This window comes from Nelumbo nucifera, chromosome 1 (genome assembly GCF_055504915.1).
Source record: "Nelumbo nucifera cultivar China Antique chromosome 1, China Antique-T2T, whole genome shotgun sequence".
Taxonomy (NCBI): domain Eukaryota; kingdom Viridiplantae; phylum Streptophyta; class Magnoliopsida; order Proteales; family Nelumbonaceae; genus Nelumbo; species Nelumbo nucifera.
Window position 1 is genome coordinate 54,227,203 of NC_142649.1, and position 15,950 is coordinate 54,243,152.

At 36.4% G+C, this 15,950-nt stretch overlaps 1 protein-coding gene across 2 annotated transcripts; it reads left to right on the forward strand.

The window, feature by feature from the left end:
- Positions 1–5,380: 5,380 nt before the first annotated feature.
- LOC104590235 (uncharacterized) lies at positions 5,381–15,451 on the forward strand. 2 transcript variants are annotated; one of them, XM_088896788.1, is made up of 9 exons: positions 5,381–5,836; positions 5,928–6,020; positions 6,285–6,389; positions 7,514–7,663; positions 8,351–8,449; positions 8,534–8,662; positions 12,472–12,651; positions 13,944–14,060; positions 15,070–15,451. In XM_088896788.1, the coding sequence occupies exons 1-9, from the start codon at positions 5,546–5,548 to the stop codon at positions 15,232–15,234; spliced, it is 1,329 nt and encodes a 442-aa protein (XP_088752914.1). In that variant the 5' UTR covers positions 5,381–5,545; the 3' UTR covers positions 15,235–15,451. The 2 variants fall into 2 exon arrangements, with proteins under 2 accessions (XP_088752914.1, XP_088752915.1); XM_088896789.1 differs by lacking the exon at positions 13,944–14,060 and having other exon boundaries at positions 5,384–5,836.
- The last annotated feature ends 499 nt before the right edge of the window (positions 15,452–15,950 follow it).

The window sequence follows — 15,950 nt, forward strand, 5'->3', positions numbered from 1 at the left end:
GCCAATGACAGAAGGCTTTTAGAGATGTCATCTTATACTAATCCCTATCATTATACATTTATATTATTCATAAGGAAGCCATATGATAGTCCCTAGTTCAATTTTAGGCCTTACCAAAGTGTCTCACACTGACTTTCATAAAGTCAGATTTATATGGGCCGCCACAAGGGATAGGGTTATCACGGGGTTCCATGAGGGATCCATAAGCAAGGAGATCATTCAATGATATGTAAATCATCATGGTAATGATGCGCATTTAACCATGATGAGCACAAAGAACCACTAAAGTCTCAGCATGAGCTAAGCACTTATGGCCCATGTGCAAAAATACATTACATAACACAAAACATCATATATAATCAATTAAACTTAACTTAAAACTTGTAAAAACCAGACCTATTTAGATTAACACACTATCAACCCATTAATTAAATCTATTTATCAAATAAAATTGACTTAATATATGGGATCAACTGTATAAAGCAATTCGGCCCATATACTAGTCTAAAACTGAATGGGAGTTTTATCAAGCATGGGCAGAATTGGTTCATGTGATGGCCAATAAAACCCTTGACCCAAGTATGAATTTGATCACTTAACAATGATCTTTCAGGGTTGTTAATAGTCTCCAAACAACCATAGGTTCAGCTCAACAATTTGGAGCAATCCTAGGTTAATTCGGCTTAGGGTTTAGTGTTCCAAAACATGCACCAATTTTAGGTTTTATGATCTGAATATTAACAGTTTAGATTCACAATCAAAACAACATAGATAAATAACACAAATATATGCAAATAAAATTAGAACGACTAGGATTGTGGTGGTCCAAATGCGATCCATGAAAACTGCAACTAGCCATTGAATTGCTCTTTGCCCACCAATCTTGAACTCCTTCAAAGTCTATGATCGGCTCAGTGCAAAATCGGTCCAGAAATTTAGATTTCAAATTATCAAGAAATCAATTTCCAGGTTGGGTTAGAAATTTTTTACGATTCAGACTAGCTACTAAATTTGGTTTGGCCATGTTAAATCTGATTTCTAACCTAACCAACAAAACACTCACTGACTGTATTTAGGGTGTAACCCTAGCAGTTGGGACAATTTGCTCCACTATTTTGGCAGCACATCAGTGCCAGCCTTATCAGGATAAATTCCCCAAGTTTATCTAATGGTTAACAATTTTCTAAACTAACACAAGTCTCATAAGTGTCAAGTAATTCATAGAAATATACCAAACTAAATATAAGACAATAATAAACTAGTTTTATTAATACATAAAACTTAGTGTGCATCAATTTGATTGGAGCTAAGGGTCTAACAGCTAAAAGCGCAAAAGCTTCAAGTGGAATTTCTTGAAAATAATTTATTTTAGCCCTAACCCTTTTGATCTTTTTAAAACATGTGCTATCCTATTGGATGATCAAATATCAATAGGATACAAAGCTTCATAAAATATTAAAACAATTTGCGCAAATAAGGATGATCAATTCTACACCAATAAACGAAAACTTACAACTAAGTTGTAGCTATGGTTGCAACAAAATGAGCTATCACGCGGAATAAAGAAAAAGTAGACTTTCACAAGATCACCAACAACTGCTTTACATCATCTAGAATACCACTACAGGGGTGGAAAGGTGATGAAGAAGTCCTTCCGTAAGTTAACCATCTCTGAAGAATCTGAAAGGATATGAGAATTTATCGTATGAAACTTTAGAGCTTCCTCCATAGCAAAACACATAGCTTTTGATCTTAGTTTCAAGAACTGACGAGCTAGGAGCTGTCGTACCTATGGCAACCAGAATCCTTTTCTCTGAGTAAAAAATTACACATATTAAGTACGCTCTTTGAGTACTCCTTTGATCAATATTGGAGATAATCATCTTGGAGATTATACTAACAGATCCAGAACTCCTAACTGATCCAAAACCAATATGGACTCTGAGAAAGATAAGGATAAGAACTGTAACTTAGGATCAAGATGATCCATCTTGTACTCTATCTAGTTTTCTATTGTTATCTTGTACATGTCACTGTATGATCTAAACTCTTCATTGAAGCTTATAAATACCATTAACTTCAGTGCTCCAAAACACTGAAGCCGATTCCCCTCATAACTATTTTCTCTATTCTTCTTGTTATTTCTTTAGTTTAAACTTGGTATCAGAGCCGATGGATTTCTCTCAAAGAAGCAATGGCAGCCAAACCAATGTGGATGCTGGTTCGAATATTTCAAGATCGACATCTTCGATTCCCTCTCTTCAGAATGTGACACACTATCTCCCCATCAAGCTAGGCAGTGACAACCACCTGCTGTGGCGTGTTCAGTTTCTTCCTATACTCCGACATCACCATCTAATGGATCTTGTTGAAGGGAAAAAACAACCTCCACCAGAGATGATACCTGATCCAGCAGGCAAAGGGAATATATTGAATCCAGAATATGTGTAGATGATAAAAAAAATTGTGGAATTCACAATTTTTTTCTTGTACATCTATCTTATACTGCACATCTGGAACATTTTTGTGCAGGCCCATATGTACTAATAAGACCCACTTAAAATGATACAATGTTTCCATATGTAGGGTGTAGGGTTCATCAAGAAAAACAAATTTGCATCCTTATCACTTTTCTTTGACTGTTTTTTTTTTTCATTTTTTATTTTTCAGTCCAATTTACTTGGCCAAGTTGAACACCACCACAACTACCAGTCAAATTGGATCTAACTGTCATTCTATTCTAAGCACACTGCATTGTAAGATTTTGATTGTTAGCAAGGAGAGCCTAACCTCTCAGTCCAAGAGCACACTGCATTCTATTCTGAGCACACTGCATTGGACTTGGTCCATCCCTAATGAATTTAAATTGGATTGGGTTGTATTGGTCCATATCTAATTCACTGATAAAAGATAAGAATATAGGTGTCAATTGACAAGTTTGAGCTAGAACCAATCTAAATTAAAACAAATTTGAACAGATTGGATGGTCCAGACATTGAATTGGACCGATCTAAAATGATCCAAAATATTCATTGGATTGGATTGAACATGGTCCATTTGTAATGAACTCACATTGGCATTGGACCAAATTAGTCCAATTGACACGCCTTAACAGGTCTGATCTACTTAAACCGAGCTGGTCTATTAGACCCATTATATATATCTGTACTGGCGGTGGTCCAGACATGTACCTCTCTATGGGCTAACTTCCATGTCACATCTTCAACTGTTCTGACCATAGGTTTACAGTAATAAAGGCCTAGAACGAAAATGTTCTATCTTCATGAACCCAGTTAAGGGTTGGGCCAAGGTTGGACAAACACTCAAAACATGAACCAGAAGAGAGTGGGATCATTCTGAACCTGGACTAACCTAGGGCCCGTTTGGGATGGGCTGATGTGCAGTGGCTTTTCTCCAAGGTGGCTCCATATGGACAAGAAAACCTATAACAAACTATGTTTGGTGAGAGACTTTAAAAAAAAAAAAAAATCACAGCTTCAGCCATTTGATTTGATTTATGTGCATGAAATGTTAGTATGGGTCTGGGGTAAAAGAGTAATTACGGTCAATGTTCTTATAATTGAGTGGGATAACATGTGTGAAGGAAACCCCCCAAATAGCTCAGATTGTTTCTTTTAAACAGCCGAAGTTTTCCGATGTTTGGTGAAAAGTCCATAGAGCCCACATGGATTGTCAATCAGTCATTTGATGGGCTGTAATGCTTCGGCCTCTTTAAACCAAACCATGTTAGCTGAATCTTTAGCTTGGCCCTCCCAAATTGGCCTTAAAGAGGCTTAAGCATGCAAACCCCCTAAAATGATTTGATTGACAATCCATTTGCTAAACATTACATAATTGCCGTTTATGTGGAGCCCACCTTAGAAAATGATCTCACATTGAGACTGGGACCGATTATAAAGTGAGACACTGAGACCCCTTAATAGGCATTATCTCTTTCTGGATGAAGTTAGGCCCTAGAGCTGTAGATTATCTCAGCCAAAAGCCAAATCTCCCCCTCATTGGAATAACTCTATCCAGTATTTTTTATACCGAAAAATATCCAATATCTGAAACACCCAACATAGTTTCACAAAAAAGGGGTAAATTGGGTAGAGTTGTAAAGTGGGTTGTGGTGACCGCAAGTGCTACGACATGGGTCATGACAATCATGACATAGTGGCTATAGCAACTGACTTGTGCTAGGCTTGGGTTGTGAGGTCCATTGGCTGGCACGGCACAACACGATAAAGTGGGCCGTAGTGGCATGACTCAGGACCTAGGGTGACATGGCTATATATAATTGTATATAATAATATAATAATATATAAATATATATATGCATATAAATTTTTATTTTATTTTTTTCAACTTCATATATAAACAATTTTATACATCAAAATTCATATAGAATAAACTTTTTAAAGTTTTATTTTTCAATTTCTTGTCTATCTTGTTAATTTATTTTAACTTTTTCATTTTTTTTTTAAAAAACATACAAAACTGCTTGGGCTCATGTTGCAGGCCATGCCAAGCTTCCCTTTTAAGGGTTCTGGGCCAAGCAGGCACAACCCATGCTGCTCGGCCCAACCGACTATATTACGAGCATCCCACAAAAGATCTCCTTGAATTATCAAATTCCAAGACTTTGTAAGCATTCTAGTTAATTATGAAAAAGATTTTCATGTCATGTCATCTATTTGTTAAATATTTTTAAATTTCTACATAACTCTTTTCTTAATTTGTGAGACCATTTTGCTCTTTTTCTTACATATTTGCATCTTTTTTTCTTCTTTCTCATTCAAAGGCCCTGTTTGTTTTTATTTGTCTGGATAAGTGCATTTACTCAACTAAAAAAAGAGGCAAGAGGGAGAATACATTATTGGTGCATGAGTAGGTTATTTATCCGCCCTCCAAAAGGGTATCTAGTACTTGGTAATTGATACTCTCTAATATCTTAACTTACGTGAAACTCCTTGTATACGAATGCAAAGATTGTAATCAATTGTCCATTTAACCAATTTAACCTTATTAAATACCGGCAAATTAATGGTATCAAAGATAAAAACAATATGATTTGCTCTCTACCTTTATGTCCTCTTGCGGCATAAATTTTGAAATGTTAATTTTAAGTAAATTAACATTTTTTGTCATGTGACACGGAGGGGCAAAGTCTTGAAATTTGAAACTTTAGGGGGTTTATCTCGCAAATGAAAGTCCAGGGGGCTAAATGCCATTCCTCCCAAATTACAGGATGGTAATCTAGAATTAACCAAAAAAACAAAAAACAAAACGTAATTACTCATATCCACCGTCCCAAAATTGAGATTAAAGTTTCATAATCTCAAAAGGTTTAAAAGTTAATTTAATTAACAAGTTTTCCGTTGCCTTGCATCAAGGCACTTGACCGGTTGTCCCCTTGCTCTATTCTCTCTCCACGTTAGCTGTGACACAGACAACTGGAAAAGGCGAAGAAACTCTGAAAACCCTAGAAATTTACAGAAAATTTCTCGGAAATGCTCGATTTCAGGTGAGACACTGATCCGCCATGGTGAAGAAGCGCGTGCCGGAATGGCTGAATTGCTCTCTTTGGTCCTCCAATCCCCCTCTCGACGACGAACGCCACCTCCGATATGTTTCGAAATCAGCCAGCCCAACCACGGCCACCGCAAACAACGTCAACCCTCCGGATGAACCGCCAGTTCCCCAGCCTCCTCCCAAAGTCGTAATTCAACAACCGCCGAAACCGGAACCAAAAGATCCCCGAGAAGACGATGAGCAGAGATCTCCCAGTTTTTCGCCTGAAGAGGTTTCTCGTCAATCTCAGCTATTGACAGAGGTTGGAGTTTATAGTTTTTTTGTGCCTTTTGGGCTTATTTTGAATTACTGGGTTTGAAATTTTGACTCTTCTTATGTTGCTTTGCAATCAGCTCTCACGGAAGACAATAAATATGCTTGAATTGAGGAGATTGACATCGCAGGGTATACCGGATGGTGCTAGAATTCGTCCTACCATATGGAAGGTGATGACTTCTTCTATGAACTGCTGCAGTTCTTTGATTAATTTCCTGTTTACAAAGATACATTTTGCTGTTTTGCTTTCTTGTTTCCTTTTTCCCTGTAATTCACGGAAGTTTGTTCATCTTTCTTAAATTTAACTTCTCATTTGAGTTATGAATATTGGAAAGTTCGCTTTTTTCTTTGTTGTTGATAGAAGAGAAAAGTTCCTTAAATCTGATAAATAAATTGAATAAGGATAAATGATTCTACTTCTAATTGGTTGACAGCTTCTATTGGGGTATCTTCCAAATGATCGCGGGTTGTGGGCATCCGAGCTAACAAAGAAAAGATCACAGTACAAGCATTTTAAAGAGGACCTTCTGGTGAATCCTGTAAGTCGTAGTTAATGCTATTAGTTTTGACTCTTGATGTCTTGGGGTACTGCAGTCAACGACAATATCATCACTTTCCAAGATATTGACAGTGTATTCCCTATTTAACTATGGTTATTGAAGATGTCATACTAAATAATGATGATTGTCAATTTTTAAAGACTAAAGAATCTCCATCAATATAACAATCCCATCCCTCCTATATGAATGCATTTGGTCATTCACCACATTTTCTGTTGCCCTCTGGATTTCTAATGTTACTTGAAAGGATAATACCCTAGTTAATATGATTTTTGGGCAGGCATGTGAAAGAGGTAGCTCTTTAAGTGAACTGCATTTTCTAATGCCTAAGTTGCAACATATTAGTTACCACATTGTTGAACATGTTAGAGCCAGTTCATTATTTGTTTCTTCTTTTCTGCTATTCCTAAGGACGGCAATTTCTACCCTACCTGGTCGGTACCTGCCCCAACGGGAGGTTTTTTTCCTTGAAATACGGATTTTGGGGCAGGGGCAGGTTTTGGGATCCCAAAACCCATATGGGTACAGGTAGGGTACGATATTAGGCTAAACCCGGCCCTCCCCGACCCCCATATTGTTGGAAGACATATGAACTTATGTACTAGGTGTTGAATGTAATAATAATTTGAATTTTACGTGAAGGATAATTGATAGTTTGTGTTTTTTACATGTCAATCAAATAATTGGAAATTGTAATTCTAGTTCATATTATTTTACTTGTTTATTACTTATATATAACAAGAACTAATAGGAAATTAGATGCAGGTTCTAAACCAACCCATTACTCACCCCACCCTCAAATGCAGGGAAGGTAGGCTTGGGGAGGGTTTGGGTCAACCCACTATGGGTTTTGGAGAGGGTACGGGCTGAGATGTCTAGGGAGGCGTGTAGGGTCTAAAATTTACAAAACCCTCCCCAAACCCGCCCCGTTGCCATCCCTAGTTATTTCTTTTCTTTGCAAACTGGGAAATAAAAGTTGGAATAGAAGTGTAATGCATATCAGAATTAAGTGAATACTCATTTTCCTTTAACAATTTATTTGGATTCTCTTCGGTTTTCTTTTTGAGCATCTTGGTTTTCTAAATTTTTCTGTGGTTGGTCAGTCAGAACTCACGAGGAGATTGGATAAATCTTCTGGTCTTGAAAACAACGAATCATGTGAAGGAAGTGGCTTGCTACCAAGATTAAAAATAACTCATGGAGAGCATCCTTTGAGCCTTGGAAAGACCAGCATATGGAATCAGTTTTTCCAGGTACTGTGTGAATGGTGTTTGCTTGACTAGTGACCATTGGCTCTATACTTGAAACGACTTCTGTTTTGCATATTTAGAAACTTCTTGTTGATATTAGGGTGAATCAACTATGTACTTTAACATTGACCAAGATTGTGGGCAGACATCATTTCCAGCAATAGAGGAGATTATTACCGCAGGCTTTTAGTAGTTATACTAGGAAAATATTTGAATATTTCTGCATTATTTAACCTGTTGCAGTTTTTTATTCTGTAAAGTCTATTTGGTGAACATGCTAGTCGTTTTCATTATTCAGTTGACAGTTTGCACTTGAAATTTCCTAGTTCAAAGGTCAAAGCACCACCCAATAGTTGGATGCTCCTAGCCACATTATATGAACCTAATAGCCTCTAAAAAGAAAAGAGGATATCCATGTTGTCAAGAACAGCTTATTTAGTTGTGTGTAGGATCATTAGTTCAGTTGATATTATTTTTAAGAGTAAACATGGTTCCTGGTGTCTTAAAGGTTGTGGGCGGGCACATGATCCAGGTTTTATATCTTTTCAGTTTATATTAAATGCTAGTAGCCTATTAACATGTTATGCCCTAGATGTGGGATAATGGTGCTGCTGCCATTGTTAGTGGATAAATTCAGTATTGAAAATTATTACTATATGAATTATCACATCCCAACTCCCATGTTTGCAGGACACTGAGATCATTGAGCAGATTGACAGGGATGTGAAACGCACTCACCCAGACATGCACTTCTTCTCTGGGGATTCATCATTTGCAAGGTCTAATCAGGTGAGCTGTTGTTATTGACCATGAGATTAATCATAGTCATGATTATTCCGCCCAAGATAAAATGTTCCCCTTTCATATTTTCAGGAGGCTTTGAAAAATATATTGATTGTATTTGCAAAGTTAAATCCGGGTATAAGATATGTACAAGGGATGAACGAAGTTTTGGCACCTCTGTTCTATGTAATCAGAAATGATCCGGATGAGGAAAATGCAGTAAGCAAATCTTGTTTTTGCCCTTAAAAATTTCTTGTATTTTTAACTTGAATATTCAGTTTATTACTTCATTTTGTGGAGATACAACTCCAATCATACACGAGAACTTTTTTTGTCATGTGATTTTTTTCTCTTCTTGTTTTATTTATTGGTGAAGTAGATTTTTCAACAAGCAAATGATAATCCTCTTTTATTCAAAGTCTTATATTGTTGTTCAACAATTTCAATGGAGTTCCTTTTTTGTGTTCTTGCTTCTTATTTTCTTTACTCTGGAGTAGGGCTACAAACAGATTAAATCGAATTTGAATAAGGGCATATCTGAATTTAATTCAATAAGAAAAATATAAGATTCAAATTTGATCCAAATCCATTGGATATTCAATTATCCCTATTCGAATTCAATTTGACAACATTATTGGATATCCCATTTGAATTTGATTTGATTCGACTATAGAAAAAATACTATGTTTCAGAATTTTTTCTACAAAAGAAAAAGAGATCAGAATGAGAAAGGTATCCAAAAGAACCAAGAGTACACTACAATACGCCAAGAAATCCCAAAAAAGTAAAAAAGTTGAAGCAAGATGAAGCATAAAAATGTAAATACACAAGTTTGATCTAAAGAGAGAAGAAAGATCGGTTTTTTGGAGGGAGATTATAAAGGCTTAAACATGGAAGGGTTGAGATGCTCATTCCTCTTCTGAAAGATCTCAGTTGCTTGTAGTCCCACATACAGTGGAGGAGAGGTTGAAGGGGGATATTTTCTTTTCTGCAACCTGGAGAACATTACCACTTGTCGCAGGTTGCTTCTCTTTGGGCCATCTAGGAGAATTGGGGATGACATTTGCTTCAGCAAGTGGCTGTTATTGGAAACACACACACACACACACATACACACACAAGATATTTCATTTTCTGCTATGTTTTTAAAAACAGAGTATGTCTTACTTACTGGGAATGTTTCAAAGAATAGAGTTGTATGGTGGGAATGTGAGCAATCTTGGGCCAGTTTTCTTCTCCCTCTCATAATCAGCTCCTTGTTTCTTCAAGGCACAGCCAAATTATCAAAGAATGGAGGCTGTTAGAAGCTCCTCCTCCAAACAGACTTGGTATTTTGAGACCAGTAGATAGAAAGAAGTATACGAGACTGGATGTATAGATCTTTGATTTGGAAAGTGAGGCAAGATCTTGTAACCCAGCATCCTCCAAGATGGGTTTCAATTTATTGGTAAGTCTGGGGATGACAATTTTTTCAGCGAGCAGCGATGGTGATAAGGCAGCAACTAGTTTAGGTTAAGGGTTTGATTTGGAAAAGCAAAGAATTTCAGTGACCAACTCTATTTGAGATTCTATCTTGAATCGATCGAGGACTTTGTTTTAGATTTATTTAGTTGGACCTTTTTAAGTCCAGCTTCTAATGGATTATAATGCGTTTTAAATATTCGTAATGGGGGTATAAATGTCTTTTAAATAACATACATGTAATATATAAAAATTATATAAAATATATTGAACTGAATCGGAATTTAGCAGATTGAGTCAGGGGATATCTGGATTTAAACTGATAACTTAACAGATGACAGTTTCTGATTCGATTCAATTTGATTAGTTCTTGGTGGATTTCTGGATCCAGCATAAACAGATAGAATTTGAATTCAAACCGGATCGATATTTGATCATTTGCAGCCCTACTCTGAAGCCTGCTTAGTTCTACTTAAAGGTGGACAATTAGTGTGTTTATTTAATCGGATCGATATTCGAAGGTTTTCTTTATCCTTACTCTGGCTAAACAGTCAGCTATCCAGTGGAACAGGTCCAACAGGATGCACTACTCCTTGGCATCCAGCCTCTCTAATGCAATAATATACATCCATGAACCATCTCCCTTGTCCCTCACCCAACCTATCACCACCTTTAAATCCCCCTCTACATTCACTTTAATTTTTAAGTAATAATAAAAAAAATTATTATCATATGTGAGTTTGAAGATGTACAAAAAGACACTTTACAATATAGCCTGCAATGCTTTAGAGTTTACTCTATACCACCCTCTATACCTAAAATAATAGACCAGTTAAATACACAATTTGTTTTCTTAAAACAGCTGAAATATTTAAGAGACAAGACCCAATCCATAATGAGACTGCTGTCATTATACAGAGCCTGGGAAAGTCTTTATCTCTTTTCCATAAAAAATGGTCTATTTCTCTCTTTCCAAATGCACCAACTTGTAGCACAGGGAATCATAGACCACATAATAGAACCTCTGAAACCAAGAATGGAGGATCTTTCTTACCAATTTATGGTGTGACCGAGAGAAAACAAACAAGAGACTGAATAACTTCCAAAAGGGGCACCCAGTGGGCACAGCAAGAAAAGATGATCAGCAGGTTCATCCCTCCTCTCACCACATACAACACTTGTTTTGGATGGTCTACCATAAACGCCTTATAAAGGAACAAATAGATGAAAGATTCAATTCTAGGAGGAACCTACCTTCCCCACATGCTATTATAATTGATAGAATAAGTGAAGCCACATAGAAAGAGAAAATTGGGAAAATTGCCATCTTGTTCCTCCTTCAGAGCCATCTCATCCCTCCTATCTGGGAAGATGGGACTGCGTTAAGCTTCTGCAACAGGGATGGAAGAATCCATATTTTATGGTTTTATCTCCTAACCTAGATTATGCAACAATTATGAGCCTCTCAAAGAGACAGTGGAAGAGTTATATTGAAATAATTAAAAGAATGTATGTTAGATAGGATTTGACAAAAAATTTCAGTATTTCTTTACATTGGTTTTTCTTGGCATTTTCTTCCCTTAGCTGGGATTGTACTTGTGTCCTTAAAGATGCAATTAAACATTTTAACAAGCTAATTTCCTTAATTCTTTTCTTAACCATTAATCTGCTTAGTTCATTTAATACATGTAATGTTTTTCTAGATGTAAAATCCATGGCTCTTGGCTAACAAGGTTGTCATCAGCCATACAATCACTGAGTATCTTCTAGCAGGAAAGTCATGGTTGAATTTTCTGTCATCATTTTATGATCATGCCTTCTTATTGGGTTAGTAAAAGAAGATGATGAATGCCTCTATGTATCAAGGCAAAGCTAGGCAACAGAGGGGTGCCTAGACATTGCCTAGTATGAGTCTTAAAATAAAAAAATAAATGTAATCCTAGGGTAGTTCCCTAGGTTTCATAGTAATAAGCAGTAATCTTTAACTAATAATTACCATTAAAGAAAATATGCCTCATGACATAAGTATAAACCTCATATCAAAACACATAGAAAAGCAACATATTTATGAGAAGAAACAGAACAATGAAAAGAAAACATAGAAAATATTGGGGCGGAGCCCTTGTTTTGGTCCTAGGAAGAAACAGCAAGTCTTATTGGTTGTTCTCGTTTGTCAATTGGATAAAATCTTCAAGTCCTTTCTTACTTATCAGTTCTGGTTTTAAAGTTTTAAAGGGTTCAAGACTATGTCACTGACTTGAATGTCCATTGAACCCAAACAAATTTGAAAATAATAAAAATAAACTAGTATAATAATAATAATAAACTATTATATGAATAGTTTAGTATCTATTGTAATACTTTTATTAACATAAAATATAAAATTACTATGGCTTATTTATATAAATATGTGGGCATTTGGGTGAGGCAACTCTCCAAGGGAGCCTTGTCACGTAGGTATCGCCTTTACAATTATGGCCTTTTCTAGAACAAAGGTGTCTATAACAATGTTTTATTATCCTCTAATTTCATTTGTCTTATACTTGGCCTTTGTGGCTTGCATGCAGGCCTTTGCAGAAGCAGATACATTCTTTTGTTTTGTTGAATTGTTGAGTGGATTCAGGGACAATTTCTGTCAGCAACTTGACAATAGTGTTGTGGGCATCCGTTCCACAATTACAAAGTTGTCACGGCTTTTGAAAGAACATGATGAAGAGCTTTGGCGTCATCTTGAGGTCACAACCAAAGTAAGAGCTGTTTTTCCATGTCATATCTTTTTTGCTTCTAATAATTTTAATGGCTGTTGAATAAGATTGAAATACCCACTCTGTGGGCAATACCAGGATATAGTTCCCAGTCAAAGACTCCATTAGGTGATCTCAGATACTTGTTTGTTCTATGTTCTGCTAGATGGTTGAAATAAAAACATTACCAAATGTCTAGGGAAAAGAAACCAACCAAAAACTGTCTGGTGAAAAGAAAAGAAAATAAAAGAAGAGAAAATTGATTTAGTCCAGATTATTAAATTATCTCACTGGGTTGATTTTTATTTTTGTTATATCATAGAACATTGCCTCTGAATGGTTGGTTCAGAGTTCAGACACCATATTTGTGAACATATTGACCTTTGGCAACAGGAAAAATGACAAAGGATGAGTTGTCTATGGTAGTGCCAGTTGTGCCTGGTTTGCCCAATTTTGATTCAACACCGAATCTTTAGGTGGTTCTTTAATGAACTAGAAACAACACTGTTGGATATTTCAATCCTTTTTTTACTTATGCATGGTCTAGTTCATATTAAGTTATCCCACTGCTTCAAGTTCAACTAATAAACAAGGGTGCTTGTACAACAACACTTCTGTTTAGATTTCTCCCACCTGTGTAAAAAGAATATTATTGTCAGCTGGTACAAGGTGTTTGATACAGTGCCTTCAAGTATAAAATATAGACAAACTGAGAATGGTCTGATGTTCATCGACAGCTACAAATACTGTGTGAGAGTAATTATTGAAAATGAAATTGTGTAACTGGAAATAACTTTATATCTGACCCATAAAGTATGACAAATGGACCATAAAGGATTATCAATTTTGAGAAATTCAACTGTCCTTGCAAATTTTTTGAGAAAACATGAAGATGCTCTATTAGTGACACTCAAGACTATCAAGTTTGATAACAACTGAAATGGCTGAACTGAATGACTTATTGCTTTGTTATTTAGCGAATAAATTATTAGGAGGTTGTGAGCTCCTTAATGGCTGAAGCTGAAGTTGGATTAATTACAATAGCTTTGAATATGTTATTGTTTAATTATTATATCCACTAACAGAAAAGCAATAAATCATTCAGTTCAGCTATGATGTTTAAAGGACTTATATCATATTTAGACATCTCTTGGTTGTTCAAACACTAAGTAGAAGAATCCATGGTATAGAAGCTTTTGATGATTCCACTTGGTTCTCCTAACAATAGACTTAAGATGCAAGCTTGAGCAACCCTCACTTAAAATGTCTGATTTCTTTTTATTTGGAAATGATAGGTTAATCCACAGTTCTATGCATTTAGATGGATAACCCTCCTGTTGACTCAAGAATTCAATTTTGCGGACAGCCTTCACATTTGGGACACACTATTAAGTGATCTTGAAGGTCCACAGGTAAGGGTTTATCTTGTCAATCTATTGACTTTGGATCTGCTGATCACATCCTGCTCATAAGGCACTACAGCTGCACATCAGGAATATCTCCCCCATGAAGGCATGTAGTACAAGAGGTTTCCTCAAGTGCGGCTATAAGATCTTCTGGCCAGCATGCTATGTTCAGCAGATTTGGAGTTCTGGACTACAATCTGTTATGTTCACATAGGATGCCTCCCCCCTTCTGTTTTTCGTTTCGTCTTATTGGTAGGGGTGAGCGAATGGGTAGGCTTCTATCTGGAACTGTATGAAACCGACCTCAAACTGGCTCTACCCAATGTGTTACTGGGTAGAGTCTGGTTCCAAATTCTTGGAACCAACCCCCACCCAGGCCAATTCTAGGGTCTAGGGGTTTACCCTACCTGAACCAACCTGGAGAACTGGCCTTGGTTGGCCTGGGTAGAACTGGTCTTGGAACCGAACTTAGTGTAAAATAAATCCCATAATACTTTGAGAATGTGAAGATTTGAAGTCTGGTACTCATGGTTACAAAGACCATGGCCTCACATAACCATTGGGCCACTTAAGTGAATTGATAATTTTTCTTCAATTTAAAATTTAAATGTCTATAATATTAACATAATATGATAATCTCCAGATTAAACTACTTTATTTAATCAATAAAAATAATATAGGTTTTGAACTATATATTATCATTATTCAAAGTCAAGCTTAACCATTTTATGATTGCAATATTATTATTATTATTATTATTATTATCATAAAGAACAACTTCCATGGATAGACCTTGGAATCAATCTTGACAGGGTAAGTTCCAGGTTCTGCCTTGGAACTGAACCAAACCGAACCAACCCATGCTCATCCCTACTTACAGTTATAGGCAAAAGCTAGCTGTTTGGAAACGACTGGAATCCATCTTTTTATTTGCAAACAACCCCTTCATTTCTAATATTTGAAGACTTGTGTGACATACAAGACTTGGTGTTGATAAGATATATTGTTGCACCAGGAGACATTGCTTAGAATATGTTGTGCTATGCTGATTCTCATCCGGAGGCGCCTATTAGCAGGTGATTTTACTTCCAATCTCAAGCTACTCCAGAATTACCCTTCAACCAACATAAGCCACCTCCTCTACGTTGCTGACAAGTTGCGTGCAGGATCTGCTGGATAACCTCCATTTTGGTTTTTTTCCATCCCCTTTTCTTTTCTTGCCTTTTTCTTTGCCTATTTTTTTTGTATTACAAATTTGATGTTTGTATAATTGCTAGATGTAAATGTTTGTTTAAATTAACCACTTCGAGAGAAAATAGTTTGCTTCAGCCACCTCCTGTCATGTATTTCCTTGACCTGTAGTGTCCTTTGCTATCTGTACGAGTCGTTTTTTTTAAGTTCTGTGACTTCTCTCTGAGCATTGATACCAGGCAACATTTGTCATTCTGATTGGTCGAAAATATTGTACCAAGAAGCATCAAACCATTTTTCCCCTAATCTTGCTTGCCATGTTCAGATCTTGCAAGGAATTCAAGAAACCTATAGGGTTTTTTAGTTAGGGGTGCTGGGTTAGCAGTCCTGGTTCAAGCAACCTGGCTGATTAGCTCTTGATGGAAAAAAAGGAATCATTTTATGTTCTTGTAGTGGTTCTGTCATTCTGTGAAGTAGAGAAAGTTTGAGCAACCAGACTTGTAGTGTCCCAACACCCAGTCCCGATTTCCAATGTAATTGTTCAAAATGCTGTACAACCACAGTACACCTGTCATTAGATGGTTGGTTTGAGCTCAGATATTCTGCAAGCAAAAACTCTGTTCACACGGCACATCAGTAATGTCTTTGTACATATATAGTAGTTGGGACCTGTGCTTTGTTAAATGAAATTCAAACAAAAATAAT